Source organism: Gadus morhua, chromosome 15 (assembly GCF_902167405.1).
Source record: "Gadus morhua chromosome 15, gadMor3.0, whole genome shotgun sequence".
Lineage (NCBI taxonomy): Eukaryota > Metazoa > Chordata > Actinopteri > Gadiformes > Gadidae > Gadus > Gadus morhua.
The window spans coordinates 20,004,920-20,021,151 of record NC_044062.1 but is presented as its reverse complement, the minus strand read 5'-3'; the positions used below and the strand labels follow the sequence as shown (position 1 = coordinate 20,021,151).

Sequence of the window (16,232 nt, the reverse complement as noted above, 5' to 3'; positions counted from 1 at the left end):
GACTGGTAGACGCTTCCTGTGATACATGAGAAACCGAGGCTTCACACCAGAGCTGCCGAGGAGCTCTGAGTGAGGGAAACGCTTGAGTGACAAGCCTAAGATCTCGGTGAAACCCAGGCTGATTCTTTTTTTAATTTTTTGAAATGATCCTCCGCCATCTGGAGATAAACAAGTTAAATACACAGTTGTTTCTCCTGATGTCTAGCCTCATGAGACACTGTCTTACACACACATGCGCACACAAACAGACACATGCACACACATTCGCAAATGCATACACAAACACGCACCACAATCAAACACACACACACACACCCGGTAACACACAGGCATACACATGCGTGCACACAGACACACACAGACCCATGCACAAAAAAGAATGTATTTCTCCAACACATGCATTTTGTGCGAAGACCACATGTACTCAGATGCACCCATAAGCACATATACATCCAAGCACATGCGTTAACACTTACACACAAGCATGCCCACATGCGAGCAGCAAAAACACACGATCCTTACCCAAATGGACAGATGCTGCACCTCTAGAGGCACAGAGACACAGCAGATGTTCCCTAGCCAATCAGATGGGCTGCCATTTGATAGTTCATGAATATTTTACAAAATGGCTTCATTCCAGACCGCCTACAACAGCAGCCACACTGGGCCAGATTATCAGATCGTTAAAGTATATGGACGGACATCCTTTAACGGTCTGCTCAAATCATAGCTCCCATCGTCTATGTACGTTCTTCGAGGGCTGCTTTTTACGATCAACAAGGCTTTATGTCCTAAAATGCAAGCATTGCAATATTTTGAGATTCACTTGGAGTTGAAATAAACTCACCATCAAACTAACCAACAAATGATGATGGATAAATCTGCACAGATATTTTCTCTCTGCATAAAAACTCATCGCTGGCATAATGTAAATAGTAAATCACTCAATAAACCTTTCCAAATTATACATTTTTCATGGAAGCAGTTAGATGTACAACACAGGACTTTTCTACTCTTGGGTACACTGTCCATTATGGTAACATAAGTATATTTGTTTTCGAAAAACTACCTTTTATATTTACTGTGCTGTTACATAAGGTCTTTCATATTGACAATATAATATCATCAGGGAATTGTCTGCTGCTATGGCTCTTATGAGATGTATGCAAAGCCAATAACAGTCCATGCCAATAATCATTATTAAGTTGGGCGGTATTTACAGTGTTCTGTCACTCTCTCCCATTCTCTCTCTCCCTTTCTCTCTCTCCCTTTCTCTTTGTGCATCCTTATCTGTTTATGTGTTCCTGCTTTGGGATTCTGGTTTAAACTCATCAAGCTCAGGGCAGAGAATCAAACATCTGCCTGCACCCCCTCCCTCACTTAGCTAGCCTGCCAGCCCACATCATCATGGCTCTCTCCTCTGCTTTCTGCCTTGTAAGGAAAATGATACACAACTAGGAGGGATGCTCAACTTAGGCCTCCTGAGACTAATGGGTGGATGGATGGATGATGATTGAACAGAACATCCTATGCTCATGGTATGCTTATTCTAAAGGAATTGCAGGAGGGATGGATGGTGGATAGATGAACAGATGTACAGACAAATTAAGGAGCGAAATGGATTTCCCATCAGCAACAATAATTGTGATAGTTAATCAAAATGTGCAAACAGACTTATTAGCTATAACACATGAAAATATATAGGCATATGAAAGATTTAACTGGAATTAAAATCTAAAATGCATGGTAAAGCGGCAGTATCTTAAAATATTTCAACAGAACATTTATTTACTGTGGAACTATAATGATTCTCTTTATATTTAAATACCCTAGGCATACCGTTACGGATATTATAAATATATAAATCACGTCATGTAAATAAAAGTTTGTAACATTTAGGCTTACCCATTAATTATTTGCATTAAACTAATTTAATAGTTGCACAGAGATCCAAACAATGCTTAACAATGAATATTCAAATAAATGACCAAACTTGAAAATTGCAAGGAATTATTTAAATTGGAAGCACCTGACAGGGTCCCCGAGTATGTATAGGCCTATATGAATATATTATGAATAAAATATATTATGACAGATAAATTATTTATTATATAATTATGCACCGGTACATATTTATTTTAGATTATTTATATATGAGACCACCATGGAGATAATGAAGAAGCGCGAGAGCAATGGCATTTACATCACGGAATCTACAGTGACCTCAAGAGGCGGGAACGAAGCCTGCCACAGAAACCATGTTAAGGAAATGACAAAAAATGAATGATTGCAAATTTGTAACAGCATAATAAATTCATGGATCTTAGCGATTGTAAAATCTTTATCGAAATATTGGCAAACTTTAAAGAGGCATTGAACCGATTTTAATTGTTCTGTTGAGGCTTCCTTCTAGCCTGCGGCTTCATTACATAAGGACGTGCCGGGCTGTGAGGGATAGTCACTCATAGCCTATAATTGCACCGGGTTGGTTTATTTTTGGGTACCAAAGAATATGGTATCAGAAAACAAACACATCTATGAGCCTACATTGCATGAACACAAAATGCTCCTGTTGACCACATTGATTTTTGTAAAAATAGGGGGCAAATATATTGGCCCAACCAGTGGTGAGGCTGCAAAAAGATACAGCTCTGTCTATAAAGGCCCTTAACTAATCAGCATTTAACACATCTTTCAGCTATGATATCGGACCAGGGGAATTCATTACCTAGCATGATCACAGTTTATCTAACGACCAATTAGTTACGCCAATTGCTTTAGTAGGGCGAATTTGGGGATGCTCAAGTTGTGCGGCTTTTTGAGGGTTTCAGAAACGCATGCCTGGGTCCTGGTTCCTAGGTCCTGGTTCCTAGGTCCTATAGGTCCCGGGTCCTCTATCTAAAGAAGTGTGTTTATTGCCACAGTAGGCCTAAGGCAGTAAAGATGGCTCACAAAATGACTCCAGGCTTAATATTTTGCTTTTATTTCTTTAGACCCTGAATAAACATAACCTGGCCTATATTGAGCCTACCTTATCACATTCAACATATCTATAGGTATTCTTAGTTATAGCCTGTATATAGCTTAGGAACATGGCCCTGTTCCGTGGTCTTTATTGACAATATTCACGAGCAAATAGGCCCGCTTTTGTGTTTGTTTGGGGTGGAGAGGAGGGTCTGAACTATTTGCAAGTGTTGTATTTCAATTGCAAAACCTGTGGAACCAGAAATGCTTGGAGCTCTGTGCGGGTCGGTGGGGTGAGGGGCGATAGGAGGTTTTGGCAGGATGTCAGCACTTCTTGCTTTTCATGTTTTCAAACCAAAATACTCTGTGCTTTTCTCCAACAACTGGATTCAGGACTAGTATTGAGCTCTAACTTAGTGTCATAGATAGCCATACAGGCCTGCCTTTATTATTTAAAAATTCTTTGTTTGTGCTTGTTTTCCTTTTTTGTTTATTATGACAGGTGGCATATTGGATAACATGTGGACAAATATTAGGCCTGTGCGTGTTTTTTGGGACCATCATCATTTAATATTTGGACTTATTTAGATAATCTTTATGTTGGTAAATATCAATGGAATTATAGCCTCTTTTCGAAATATAATTGTTGCTTGTTCGCAGAAGAAATTATGAATGTAACAGCCCAAAAAAAACTGGCTGAGATAATCCAGGAGCCTATTGTGTGACGTGGATTGTAGACTTGCTGATGTTAATATTTAGAGCCGATAAAACCAATTCCCATTTAAACGAGAACATTTGAATAAAGGGATTGCATTTTACAAAAAAAAAAGGAGAACTAACACCACCTCCATGTACTCCTCCTAGACCCCACAGCTTGACATATCAGGGCTTCTTGCATGTCGCGTTACTCTCATGTCGTTTACTCTCTTTATCGTGTGCAGTGCTTGCCGCTTGTCATCCCGTCCCCTAACCCTAACCTTTCTCCGCAGATGAAGCGGGTTTCCTCCCCCAGGTAGTGCACCTGTCCAGCCTACTCCTCCCCCCTGTCTCCAGGCTTGACTACAGTACCCAAGGCGCACCGCGTCGCTCTCCGCGCGTCCGCCGCGCTCCTCCGCTGCGCCAGTCCGCCTCGCAGCACTCGTACAACCAGTTGGCTTGGCCCTTTTTTCTGCCTTCTCACTCTGTGCTGTTGTTGCCTGGTGTCAACCTACGTCGAGAAGACACATCCCTCCCTCTCGACTGTTCGAGGGCTGCTCCAATTTGCCTTCACTTTCCTCTCCACCGGCACCATTGGCTGTCGCTCTGCCCGTCAAGCCGCTTCCTCGTCGGCGGAGTTGAGTAGCAACAGCTCGGAACATCTGGCGGACCAGCGCCGCTCTCTCCCCGCCGCTTCTGTCCTTCCCTCGGCGGCTTGTTATGGAAATGAGTACAAAGTACATCTAGTTTTTTTTTCTCTAGAGGAAGAGCTTTGAAGGAGGAAGCAGAAAGACGTCGGAGCTGGTTGTCTGTAAGTGCCTGTACCGCCGGAGTCCGACCCGAGGAGGCTCAGTAGAGGGTGGGCTGCGGAGGGTGGAAAGTAGCTAAAGCTGCCTAGCATGCTCTGTTGTCTTCACACACAAGTAGTTGCCATGTTGGTCAGGGTTCGTCAGGGTTGCTCCGGTTTCCTCCCGGTTCCTCCGGGTTACTCAGGGCTCCTCAGCAGCTGTCAGGCCCTCTTTGCAACTCCAGATAGCTTCATAATCCACACTTATGGCTTTACTTTTTTGTTAGCTCTCGTCAGCTATAGCTAGCTGCGTGGGTCAACGTGTGTGTGTGTGTGTGTGTGTGTGTGTGTGTGTGTGTGTGTGTGTGTGTGTGTGTGTGTGTGTGTGTGTGTGTGTGTGTGTGTGTGTGTGTGTGTGTGTGCGCGTGTGTGCGTGTGTGCGTGCGTGTGTGCGTGTGTGTGTGTGTGTGTGTGTGTGCCCGTGTGCGTGTGCGTGCGTGTGTGTGGTTAGTTTATTTGTTGTATTGGCCGGTGTTCTTCCATACTCTTGTGTTGTTATTTAGTAAGGGGAACATATTCACACATCTATTCATTCTAGTCCCTCCAGATGGGCTGTGTTTGTTGACTAGGTTTTCCTTTTCTGGACAAAGGTTACAGACAGTTGTTATGAATGATTGCGTCTAATAAAGTTATAGATGATGTATAACTAGGTTATAATATTGACCTTACGATTACCTATTGGCATTTGGCTGCTTTATTCAACCCATGTCACTATAAGGGACACCGGAGACATCTCAAAGTAGAGAGGATGTCTAATAGGTAATGAATTGTGCAGAGGTTGCAATGCTGTTGCGCTGACTAGAGTGGTTCTCCCACCACCACCAGTCACAGACAGTCTACAGCCATTCAGTCTACATCCTGGTTATTATCATTAAGTCACTGTTTCTGTCGATCCTTTAAACAACTAGTCACACAGATACAGCCAGCCAGTCTACAGCCTGCTTATTACCGTCAAGTCACTGGTTCTGTCAATCCTTAAAACAACTAGCCACACACTCTATACAGCCAGTCACTCTGTAGTCTGGTTATTACCATGAAGTCACTGGTTCTGTCAATCCTAAAACAACTAAAATAACCTGTGAATCTATACAGTTCATCAAGTTCAAATGTTCTCTAGTAATTAAAGCAGAAATACATGTGTTCATTAAAACTTGGACGTTGACTATTTATGTTTCATTTTATATATATCATTCATATCTTTTCCGCTTGAAATTTATTTATGTAATTACCTTTTTGCTTTAAAATCATCTATGCTTTTCCTATTAAAATAATTAGATCTCAATCTCAGAGCGTTTTAAAACATGAACTGAGGCTGTAACCTTTGGTTTTTCCACACACACTTGTAGGTTCATATTCCCCCTTGTCATTTTAAGAGAAAGACTGCATTTTAGTATGGGCAATTAAGGGCTTGTACATCTTTTGTTTCCGATTTCTCTCATGGGTTGAGTAGGATTTTCCCCCATTGTTTCTATATTAATTTCTCTGTCCAAAGGGTCGTGGAGCAGGACCCTAAACAGGGTGGGGAGGTCAGCCGACCGTTAAGAGGGGAAAACAATATCAGCTGCGTGCTTCTGTCAGTTGAACATGTTGGTGTTGGTCTTTGTTTATGGCCCCTGGAAGGAGCGAGGGACATAGAAAAAGGTGGACTCTATTTAAATATATGGAAGTGGTTTAGCCGACCGACAAAACTATTATTTCATGAGCCAAATGGAGAGAGCTGCTAGTCAGTGGTGGCATTTTTCAATTAATTTTCACATGTTGTAAATATTCAGCCTTGCACTTCTTTGAGCACCCCTCTTTTCCGTGCGAGAGAAAATAATGTAAAGTGAGCGGCGAGAGACAAAGTTGTGTGGTGGTCGTGGTGGTGGTAGACTGAAAGTGGAGCCTGGTGGCTGGACTGTAGAGGAGGCAGCATATGGCTGTAGAAAGAGCACAGCTGGAGGTAGCATCTCCATCTGAGGATGATGTCAGAGCAGCTGACAGGCTGCCACCGCCCCCCCCCTCCCCAGCACACACACACACACACACACACACACACACACACACACACACACACACACACACACACACACACACACACACACACACACACACACACACACACACACACACACACCACCCCTCCCCAGTCTTTTATTGTGAGCCTCAGTGGCAGCCTGGGAGAGTTAGTGCGGTGTGTCTTTGCCATGTGTGTGTGTGTGGGGCTGATGATCAGCCAGTTAGGAGTAGTAGTAGGAGGAGGAGGAGGAGGAGGGGGGGGGAGGTGGAGGGAGGGAGGGAGGTGGTATTTGCTCCCCCTCCAACATCTCCTCCACTTTGCATCTGTCCCTCGCAGTTTGAACAGCGCATTTTTGTCCCTCCTGCCTCCCTCTTGTCCTCTCCTCTTTTACCCGCTCATTGATTCAGAGAGAGAGAGAGAGAAAGGGCAAGACCAATAGAGAGAGCGAGAGAGCAGGAGAGCGAGAGCTAGAGAGATACAGCTATCCCCAGCCCTGGAGTTCAACTATTCGGCTACAGTGGACTTAATCAAGTTGATGCATACTGCTGCAGGTACTGTTGCTTGTGTTGCTCTTTGTGTGTCTGTTTACTTTGTGGCTACGATAGGCAAGTGAATACACAGGGGGAGTAGAGTTATACTAGAGTTTCAGTTTTAGGAAGTGTTTTCCTAATGCCCGTCTGTGTGTTTGTGTATCTGTGTGTGTGTGTGTGTGTGTACATGTGTGCGTGGACAAGGTTGTTGTAGTGTCGTAGTGAGGCATTGTTGGGCACTGCGTGCCGATATATAATGGTGTGGTTTGTTTAATTACTGGAGGAATTGCTGAGTTCTGTTTAATTTGTCATCATTGGCAGGGCTTTTTGCTATTTTACGCTTTGTGTTGTTTGACTAAAAGTACAGAATTTAACAAGGAAATCGATTTTAATTCTGTTTTAGTACAGCTGTTTATTCTTTACGATTATTCGACAAAACAGACTATTTAAAGTATCAGAAAAAAGTTAATTTTTTTATTATGTTTTACACTAATTATTATGTTTTTCATGTATTTTACACTTCCTTTAAAAAATCGGACAGCAACCTATTTTTATTTAACGAGCAAAAAAAGCCACGCACATTTACGTATCCATCCAGTTCAACCTTATCCATGGTGGAATTACATGAGAACTCAGACAGCAGACCCAGATCAGCCTTTTATTTATGTGGGCTTTTTCCTTATTCTTTCCTCTTGTGCGTCTCCGCGTCAGCTGGAGTAAAGGAGACTAATTTAGAAGTTGCAGATTTGAGCTGCCTGAATTGGCTAGACAGCTGTAATCGCACTCCCTTCTAGTCTTAATCTCTTTATCTGGCTAGCAGCTGCCATATGGCCCCCGTCAGCTGGATCAGATGTGGGTAAGCCTGCCTGTCCGGCCGCCCCAGCCTCTCTCTCCCTCTCGATGCTGGGCTCTCTCGTCCCGAACCTCTTCCTCACCCGCGCCCTGTACTGCCGGTTCTTCTAGGTTGAAGGGCGAGATTCTCCTGGGCTGCACACCGGGTCGCACACGTTCCCGACCGACCGACCGACACACACACACACACACACACACACACACACACACACACACACACACACACACACACACACACACACACACACACACACACACACACACACACACACACACACACACACACAGAGCGCACCCAGCTTCTCCAAGACTAGCTCCACCGGCTAGTCTTTATTTTTAGCCATCTTTAAGGATTAGGATTGATGCTGTGACGAGCAAGGCACTTACAGTGATTGTATTGTAAATCTTCTTCTCTTCTCCGCACTGGTGTCTGGAGGTGACTGGGCGGGGGGGGGGGGGGGCGGGGGGGGGGGGGGGGGTGAATGGGGACAGCTACAACTACAGCATGGTGGATGTGCAGGGTACTTCTTGAACGATTCAAATTAAAGGGCCGGGCGCAGGGGGCGGTGGCGGTGAGGAGGGGTTTTGTTGTGTGTGTGTGTATGGGGGGGGGCGCTTGGCTTAAGAGGGGTGGAGGGGGGGGTTCACCCTTGTCTCTGTAAGCCCCCTCATTAGGGGGAGTATGAACCCGGGCGAGTGAGCGCTCAGACACACACACACACGCACGCACACTCGCAAGTAGGAACAGACGCACACACATGGAATACTTTGGACTCATTCAAATGAGGTGATTTAATTGCTTGTGTTAACAGTGTGTGGAGAAGGACACTCTGTTTTCCAGACCAGGATACATTCACTTGGTTAACAGGTGGGACTTTTCCCATTAAATACCCTTAAAAAAAGACAACACACTCATTACCCCACTCTTTTGTTTTTGAAATGGCGTTTGTGTTTTCTGTCGGTAGAAAACTCATTACGTATTATTGTGTGGATGCCCAGTGTTTGTGCGGGTGTGTGTGTGCGTGTGTGTGTACTGTGTACGTGTACGTGTACGTGCCTGTGTGTGTGTGAGCGAGTGGGGTCACTCATGTCTTTCTCCTGGTTTGTGCTCGGCAGCTGCAGGGTTGTGCAGGGGCGTCTTGTGTTGGACCGGTTTTAAACCTGGGCTATTTTGAAACACCAGCTTTCACTCCTTCCCTTCCCCGACTTAGACTGTGTGGAGGTGTGCTGGTAGTTAGGAAGGCAGCCGTTTGTGTGCGCCGGTGAACGTGCGGAGGACAGTGTGCGCAGCTGAAAGCCGGTTACCTAAAGGGGCCAGGACAGGCCAAAGTGGGTTAATAAAAATACCCAGGCCAGCGTAGGAGAGGTTACAATCCAGAAGTGGAGGCAGAGGAGGTGGAGAGATGAGACGGAGAGAGATTTAGATGGAGAGAGATGCATAAATATAGAGAGAGATCTAGATAGAGAGAGATAGACTGGCATAGATTGAAAGGGTCATTCGTGGTTCATTATGGTGTTTTAGTAAGATTTTAATATTATTATTTAACATTAATGTGGTTGTAATGTTTAACTTCGTTATGCTTTATACAAAACCATTTCTTTGTGCGGTAAATGGCACACCGCTTTGTGAAATGGGAATGCAAAAATGTAGAATGTCTGCATGTCTCTGAGGAGATATACATACGTGTGATTTACACCTGTAAGGTGTTATATTTCCACTTGTTGCTTTCTGGTTTCTAATCCGCAAGAGGAAGAAAGAAAACAAGTATTATTATTATTATTATTATTATTATAGTGAATTACAGAAATATGCTTTATCTTTACAATTATTGAGCAAATATGAATCCTATTCTTTCTTTTACATATTTATATATGTATGTGTATTTATATATGAATACATTGAAATTGTTCACATATTATAGAGATTTAAGATACCAGACTAGTAAATAGATAGCATAAAAATATCGTCCTTCTCTTTATCTTATCTCCTCCCCAACTATCTCTGAGACTCAAAATTAAGCACTTTCTACCAAGCCCAAAAATATAATTTCAGGGGACTGCAGTATAAAGTAAAAAATGCAGTTAGAAATGTTCATATTTCATTTATTATACCCTGTTCTCATCGTCTTTTTGATGAAACAGAAACAAACCGTGGAGCTGATACACACCGGGCCAGAATAATTGGGAGTTTTCTTCCTTTCTTTCATGTCTCTCTCCCTGTCTGGGTATTGCACTTGCATACCTTCTATATTTTCCCTCTGGATGAGAAGCTATCGCCGCGTGGATGGCATGTTCCATCCTCTAAACAACCTGACCTCTGACCCCCCGTGCCTCTCCCCGTGTCTCCGCAGGTTATGAGGACGGCAGGATGGAGTTTCCAGACCACAGCAGACACTTGCTCCAGTGTCTGAGTGAGCAGCGCCACCAGGGCTTCCTGTGCGACTCCACCGTGCTGGTGGGCGACGCCCAGTTCCGCGCCCACCGGGCCGTGCTGGCCTCCTGCAGCATGTACTTCCACCTCTTCTACAAGGACCAGCTGGACAAGCGGGACGTGGTGCACCTCAACAGCGACATCGTCACGGCGCCCGCCTTTGCCCTGCTGCTGGAGTTCATGTACGAGGGCAAGCTGCAGTTCCAGGCGCTGCCCGTGGAGGACGTGCTGGCCGCCGCCAGCTACCTGCACATGTACGACATCGTCAAGGTGTGCAAGAAGCGGCTGAAGCGCAAGGGCGTGGAGGCGGACGTGGCGCGGCCCGAGGACGAGGCGGCCTCCAGCGGCTCGGACAAGGCGGACAGCGCCTCGGACGCCTCGCCGGGCCGGCCTGCCACCGCCGACCTGCTGCCCAGCGACGAGGACGACGAGGAGAAGCCGGAGGCGGCGGCCGCCCTGTGGCTGAGGATGCCCGCCGCCGAGAGGGCGGGCACGCCGCTCGGCACGGCCAGCCCCCGGCAGGGCGAGGCGGAGGGCGCGGCGGGGGACCGGGGGAAGCTCCTCTCCCCGGCCGGCAGCCCCAGCAGCTCGCTCTCCCAGAGGTCCCAGCGCTCCCAGCGCTCGGCCGGCTCCCGCGTCGCCCGCCGGGGCAGGAAGGTGTCGAGCGACGCGGCCGACTGCGTCCTGGACCTGTCGGTCAAGCCCGTCGCCGGGGGCCACCACGGTAGCCTCCTGCACCCGTCGTTCCTGAGCGGGGCGTCGGGGCCCGACGGCACGCTGGGCGTGAGGGTGAAGATCGAGAGGGGCGTGGCGTCGGAGGAGGAGGAGGAGCGCGGCGTCTACGAGATGGAGCACAGCGGCGTCGCCAAGGCCGCCGCGCCGAACGCCAACGGGGGCCTGGGCCACCACGGGGTCACCGGGCCCCTGTCGGCCCAGCGCCGGCTGGGCCTGGAGGCCCACCTGTCGGCCCTGCGCGAGGCCTCGCTGGCCACGGAGCTGGAGAAGGAGAAGGCCCCGGGGGACAACGGGGACATGCTGGGGGCAGAGAGCGAGCGCTCCCAGCATGCCGAGGCGGCCGGCATGGACAGCACCCTGCTGCCCTACGTGTCCAACATGCTGTCGGCGCCGCACCACGCGCAGATCTTCATGTGCCCGCTGTGCAACAAGGTGTTCCCCTCGCCGCACATCCTGCAGATCCACCTCAGCTCGCACTTCCGCGAGCAGGAGGGCATCCGCGCCAAGCCCGCCGGCGACGTCAACGTGCCCACGTGCTCCATCTGCGGCAAGACCTTCTCCTGCATGTACACGCTGAAGAGGCACGAGCGGACGCACTCGGGCGAGAAGCCATACACGTGCACCACGTGCGGCAAGAGCTTCCAGTACTCGCACAACCTCAGCCGGCACGCCGTGGTGCACACGCGGGAGAAGCCGCACGCGTGCAAGTGGTGCGAGCGGCGCTTCACGCAGTCGGGCGACCTGTACCGGCACATCCGCAAGTTCCACTGCGAGCTGGTCAACTCGCTGTCGGTGAAGAGCGAGCCCCTGGCTCTGCCCAACGTCAGGGACTGGGCCATAGAGGACAGCTCCCAGGAACTGTGGAAGTAGAGACACTGGCGGGCGGGAGGGCAGGGGAGGTATGAGAAAGAGAGAGGGGAGGAAGGATGGGAGGAAGGGAAAAAAGGCAGTTTGAAAGAGAGAAGTCAGGGGGAGATGGTAAGGTGGTGGTTGTTTCGGCGTTAAAATCACTCTCGTTTCTTGTACGTCGCAGATCTCATTCAATTGCACTTTAATAGCACATGATAATGTTACTACTGATTTCATTTTTGGTTTGTCTGTGGGTCATTTTGTCTTATGCTATTTTATTCACCCAGTTTATTTTATTTTATTGATTCTGTTTGCTGAGATTTTTTTTTAAATACTGTGTTTAAAATGTGGGTCGACAACAGAGCCACCTGCTGTTAAATGTTTCACAGTGTGTGTGTGTGTGTGTGTGTGTGTGTGTGTGTCTGCGTGTGTGAATGCGTGTGTGTGTGCCTGTGTTAAATCACAACACTGGCTAGTTGAGGTCAAAACACACTGAAGTGAAAAACATCCAACAATTACAAAATACCAAACGGGTACAGTGACTATCACCTCCATCTACACCACGCACACAGGACCTCTTGGACGTGTGTGTGTGTGGCTGCGTGTGTGAGGCTGGGTGTTTTTGAGAGACACTGTTATTCAGGCAAAAGTTCACCTGACATGCATGCAAGTCGGCATGTTGTGTGAGTGTGTTAGTGTGTGTTAATATTATTATTATTATTATTATCATTATTATTATGTTTTATGTTTATTATTATTATTATTATTATGGAGGGTTTTTTGCGATGCACTCCAGGTATCTCAAGTTAAGCTCTTTGCTGTGTGTGCGTGTGTGTGTGTGTGTGTGTGTGTGTGTGTGTGTGTGTGTGTGTGTGTGTGTGTGTGTGTGTGTGTGTGTGTGTGTGTGTGTGTGTGTGTGTGTGTGTGTGTGTGTGTGTGTGTACACATGCTTGTGTGTGTGTGTATGAGGGAAGGCTAACTGTCATACAAATGGCACTCATGCAATGCACAGCCTCTTTTTTTACTTCCAATCAATTTGAAGTATTTTCTAAAAACGAAAAAGACCTTTACAAATTATTAATATTATTATTGTTGTTATTATTGTTATAGATTCTTTTCTTAAATCTAGATGGCAGTCTTTAAAAAAAATCTTCTTGTCGAAAAAGGTATTTAATTTAAGTTGGGTGTACATTGTTGCGCTATTGTTTTACAACATATTGTTATTTTATTTTTTACCATTAATGTTCTAATTATTATTAGTATTTCAAATTTTTAAAGTGGACCTGCTGTTGTTGCATGACGTCCATACCTGTATATTTTTGGGGAAAAATGTGAATTTGCTGTATTACTGTACACATTGTAATTGATCAAATAATTGACGACAGACTTTCTTTCTCTTTCGGTTCCTTTGTGAATACTACTCCAGGGTGTGGTCTGTTGAACAGCTGTTGAATATTGTGCCCACGGATATGGACAAACGCATGAAATATCATTTATATTTAATTTAGTGTGATACATTGGACCGTTTGTCAGTTGCTTTTCCTGGACGGGGTCGGAGGCAGAGGGGGACAGTGGAGAGGGGGGCGGAGGGGGGGTGCTCCTGGTCCGCTGTGGGGGGTCACCGGCGGACCACTGGAAGAATGTTCCGGCAGGTTTTCCCATGGTTCAGGTGGAGAGAAAGCAGCGTGTTGATGCACTAATCTCCCTGCTATGACTGTGTGTGTGTGTGTGTGTGTGTGTGTGTGCGTGTCTGTGTGTGCGTGTTTGAGAGAGTGCGTGTTGGGGGGAGCGATTGTGCGTCCGTTCTCGTGACTAGTTTATTTCTAGTCCACTTAACCTACTGAATAGCTCCGTCCCCACAGCTTCTCCTCTACCACCGCTCGCTCTATCTGCTGCAGTGTGTGTGTGTGTGTGTGTGTGTGTGTGTGTGTGTGAGTCTGTGTGTGCATGTGCGTGCCATTGCTTCCCATCTGTGCCGCTCTCCTCTCCAGCACTAGGCTCGGTCAGGCTAACTCCTCGATTTCAGCCTTGTCCCTACGACACTTATTGCCCTGTCCTCTCGAATGTGACTCACACTGGTCTGGGGCCGAGGCGGGGGCGAGAGAGGTAGAGAAGAGCTGAGGAGAGAGAGGGAGAGAAGGAGAGCGATGAGGAACAGCCATGTTTTGTACTGTCCTGCTGCAAGTTGAAGGGTTAAGGTGTTGTTTTATTTATTTATTATTATTTTCTCAGCGTATCATTTAGAGACGATGTTGTGCTACAGCACGGTGAAATACACACTTGAAGAAGGGGTATGAGAACTAGTTCCACAACGACGTCTGTGTCTGTGTCTGTTAATGCGTGTGCATATTTGCTACTGAAAGTATCCTTCATTTGGGATTATACACAATTGGCTTGCCTGATGGCACCTTTAGAGTTAAATTTCAGTTTTTTTTCTTTTTTTTAAATAATTTATAAATAAAAGATGCCTTTATTTAAAAAACGTAATGCTATTCACATATGTGATACTGTATAGCACTGAAAAAGACTTGTTTGGAATCCTAATGAACTAAATGGGGATTTATACTTTTGTCAGACGTCATTTTCTGATAATAAGAAAACATTATGTTATATTTTCTATTTTTGCTGCATTTTAATGTTACAGATCTGGGCTCACAACAGTGTGCAGTTTGTTAACATTTCTATTTTATAATAATTGACATTATGGTGCAATCACATTTAAATTTAGTCTTGAGAATATGATGAAATTCAACGCACTGTATTTCTGATGCGGACACCCTATCCAGACCCACCATCGCTGTGTTCGTGGGTGGACGTATCTTGTGTGTGTGTGTGTGTAACTTGCAGTGGGCATGTGTGCAGAGTTGTGTGTGCCCCCCCTATCAGTTATCAGCGGGGGGGACGGTGGGGGCTCACCATGGCTGGCGACGCCTCTTCAACAAACAACTTTTTGTTTTTGGTTTTGTTTGTGTCTTTCGCTCCAAGCGTGTCATCTTCACTGGCAACGAGGTCCCTGCCTGCGTTCCCCTCCACATGTCGTTTATCCCCCTGGGTTTCTTCTTTTAGCTCCGTTCGTTTCCTCTGGGTGTATACTTGACCGCCTTAACCTGCTGTAGTCCAGGACGATGTATCGGTGTGGGATTATGGGATGGCTGTCGTTGTGCTCGACCAACCGGCTTCACATCTTCGCTGTGCTTACTTGAAAACTCACGGGCGAGATATTTAGCAAGCTGTATGAGAAGAGTTAAATCAGTCAATGTTCAAATGTAGACAAGGTTATGAAGGGGAGGGGGGGGAGGTGAATACATCTCTTTCAGAAGGACAATCGCTGTCTGGGGAGGAGGTGGGGGGGGCAAAGAAGCAGATTTTGATTTAAATATATTTGCTCTTCCTTGAGATTTGATTTTCTTTGCTTTTATGTTCTTTCTTAAACAATGTAGTCATTTTAGCTTTGACAATCATAGTTGGTTTGGTTTTGTTTTTCTCTCAAGGGGAGTGAATTCTAATGGTGTTTAGTTTTGTAATTTTTTTGGCGTGCTGTTGTTGACATTTCTAAATTGTGTACCAACTGCAATAAATTATAAGAATCTTGAAATTCAACCTCTGAATCTGTGGATGTTTTTTCAATCAACGGTCAACAGTATAAGTACATGTTTTAAGTTGATTCTCTAGCCAATGCACCAGTGCAGCATCAGTCCTTAATGGACATGTTGCCCTCAGGGAGTAGGTGTGTTCTAGATCCATGGGAGCAGCACGGCCAGTCTGTGGAGCTACCAGCATGTATGATGCTGGCTGCTGCATCGGCTGAGGCATGAGCTGGACCTGGACAAAATGTGCAGCAGATTGCAGAGAACTAACCCCTACACACACATACATACCCACACCGACTAACGCACACACACACACACACACACACACACACACACACACACACACACACACACACACACACACACACACACACACACACACATACACACATACACACACATACACACACAGCCACACACACACACACACACACAGCCAACCCCATGCCAAAGCTCCTCAAGTGCTGTTTTCCAGCAAAATAAATCAGCTTTAGCTAATGTCTCACTGGTCAGTAAAGCTGCCCTTACAGATGTCTCTGGGAAGCCAAGGAACAGTGTGGATATCAGGCCACCCGCTACAGATGGTCAGCAGTAAGACCCCCCCGCCCCCACCCCTCGACACACGGAATCAGCCGCACGCCCTAATCTGCAAGACATTATTGTTCGCAGACGGCGCGTAACGCCAGCGCTGAGACGGTCCGGAGGAGGAGGTCCGCAAAGGTCGCCACTCCAAAATCAA

The 16,232-nt window shown here is 46.4% G+C and overlaps 1 protein-coding gene across 3 annotated transcripts; it reads left to right on the top strand.

Moving 5' to 3' along the window:
* The first annotated feature begins 3,787 nt into the window (after window positions 1-3,787).
* On the top strand, window positions 3,788-15,503 carry zbtb18 (zinc finger and BTB domain containing 18). Of its 3 annotated transcripts, none has more exons than XM_030379290.1 (2): window positions 3,788-4,471; window positions 10,240-15,503. In XM_030379290.1, exon 2 carries the CDS (start codon window positions 10,257-10,259, stop codon window positions 11,922-11,924), a length of 1,668 nt encoding a protein of 555 aa, XP_030235150.1. In that variant the 5' UTR covers window positions 3,788-4,471; window positions 10,240-10,256; the 3' UTR covers window positions 11,925-15,503. The 3 variants fall into 3 exon arrangements, with proteins under 3 accessions (XP_030235150.1, XP_030235149.1, XP_030235151.1); XM_030379289.1 differs by lacking the exon at window positions 3,788-4,471 and adding an exon at window positions 6,777-7,057; XM_030379291.1 differs by lacking the exon at window positions 3,788-4,471 and adding an exon at window positions 8,540-8,675.
* The last annotated feature ends 729 nt before the right edge of the window (window positions 15,504-16,232 follow it).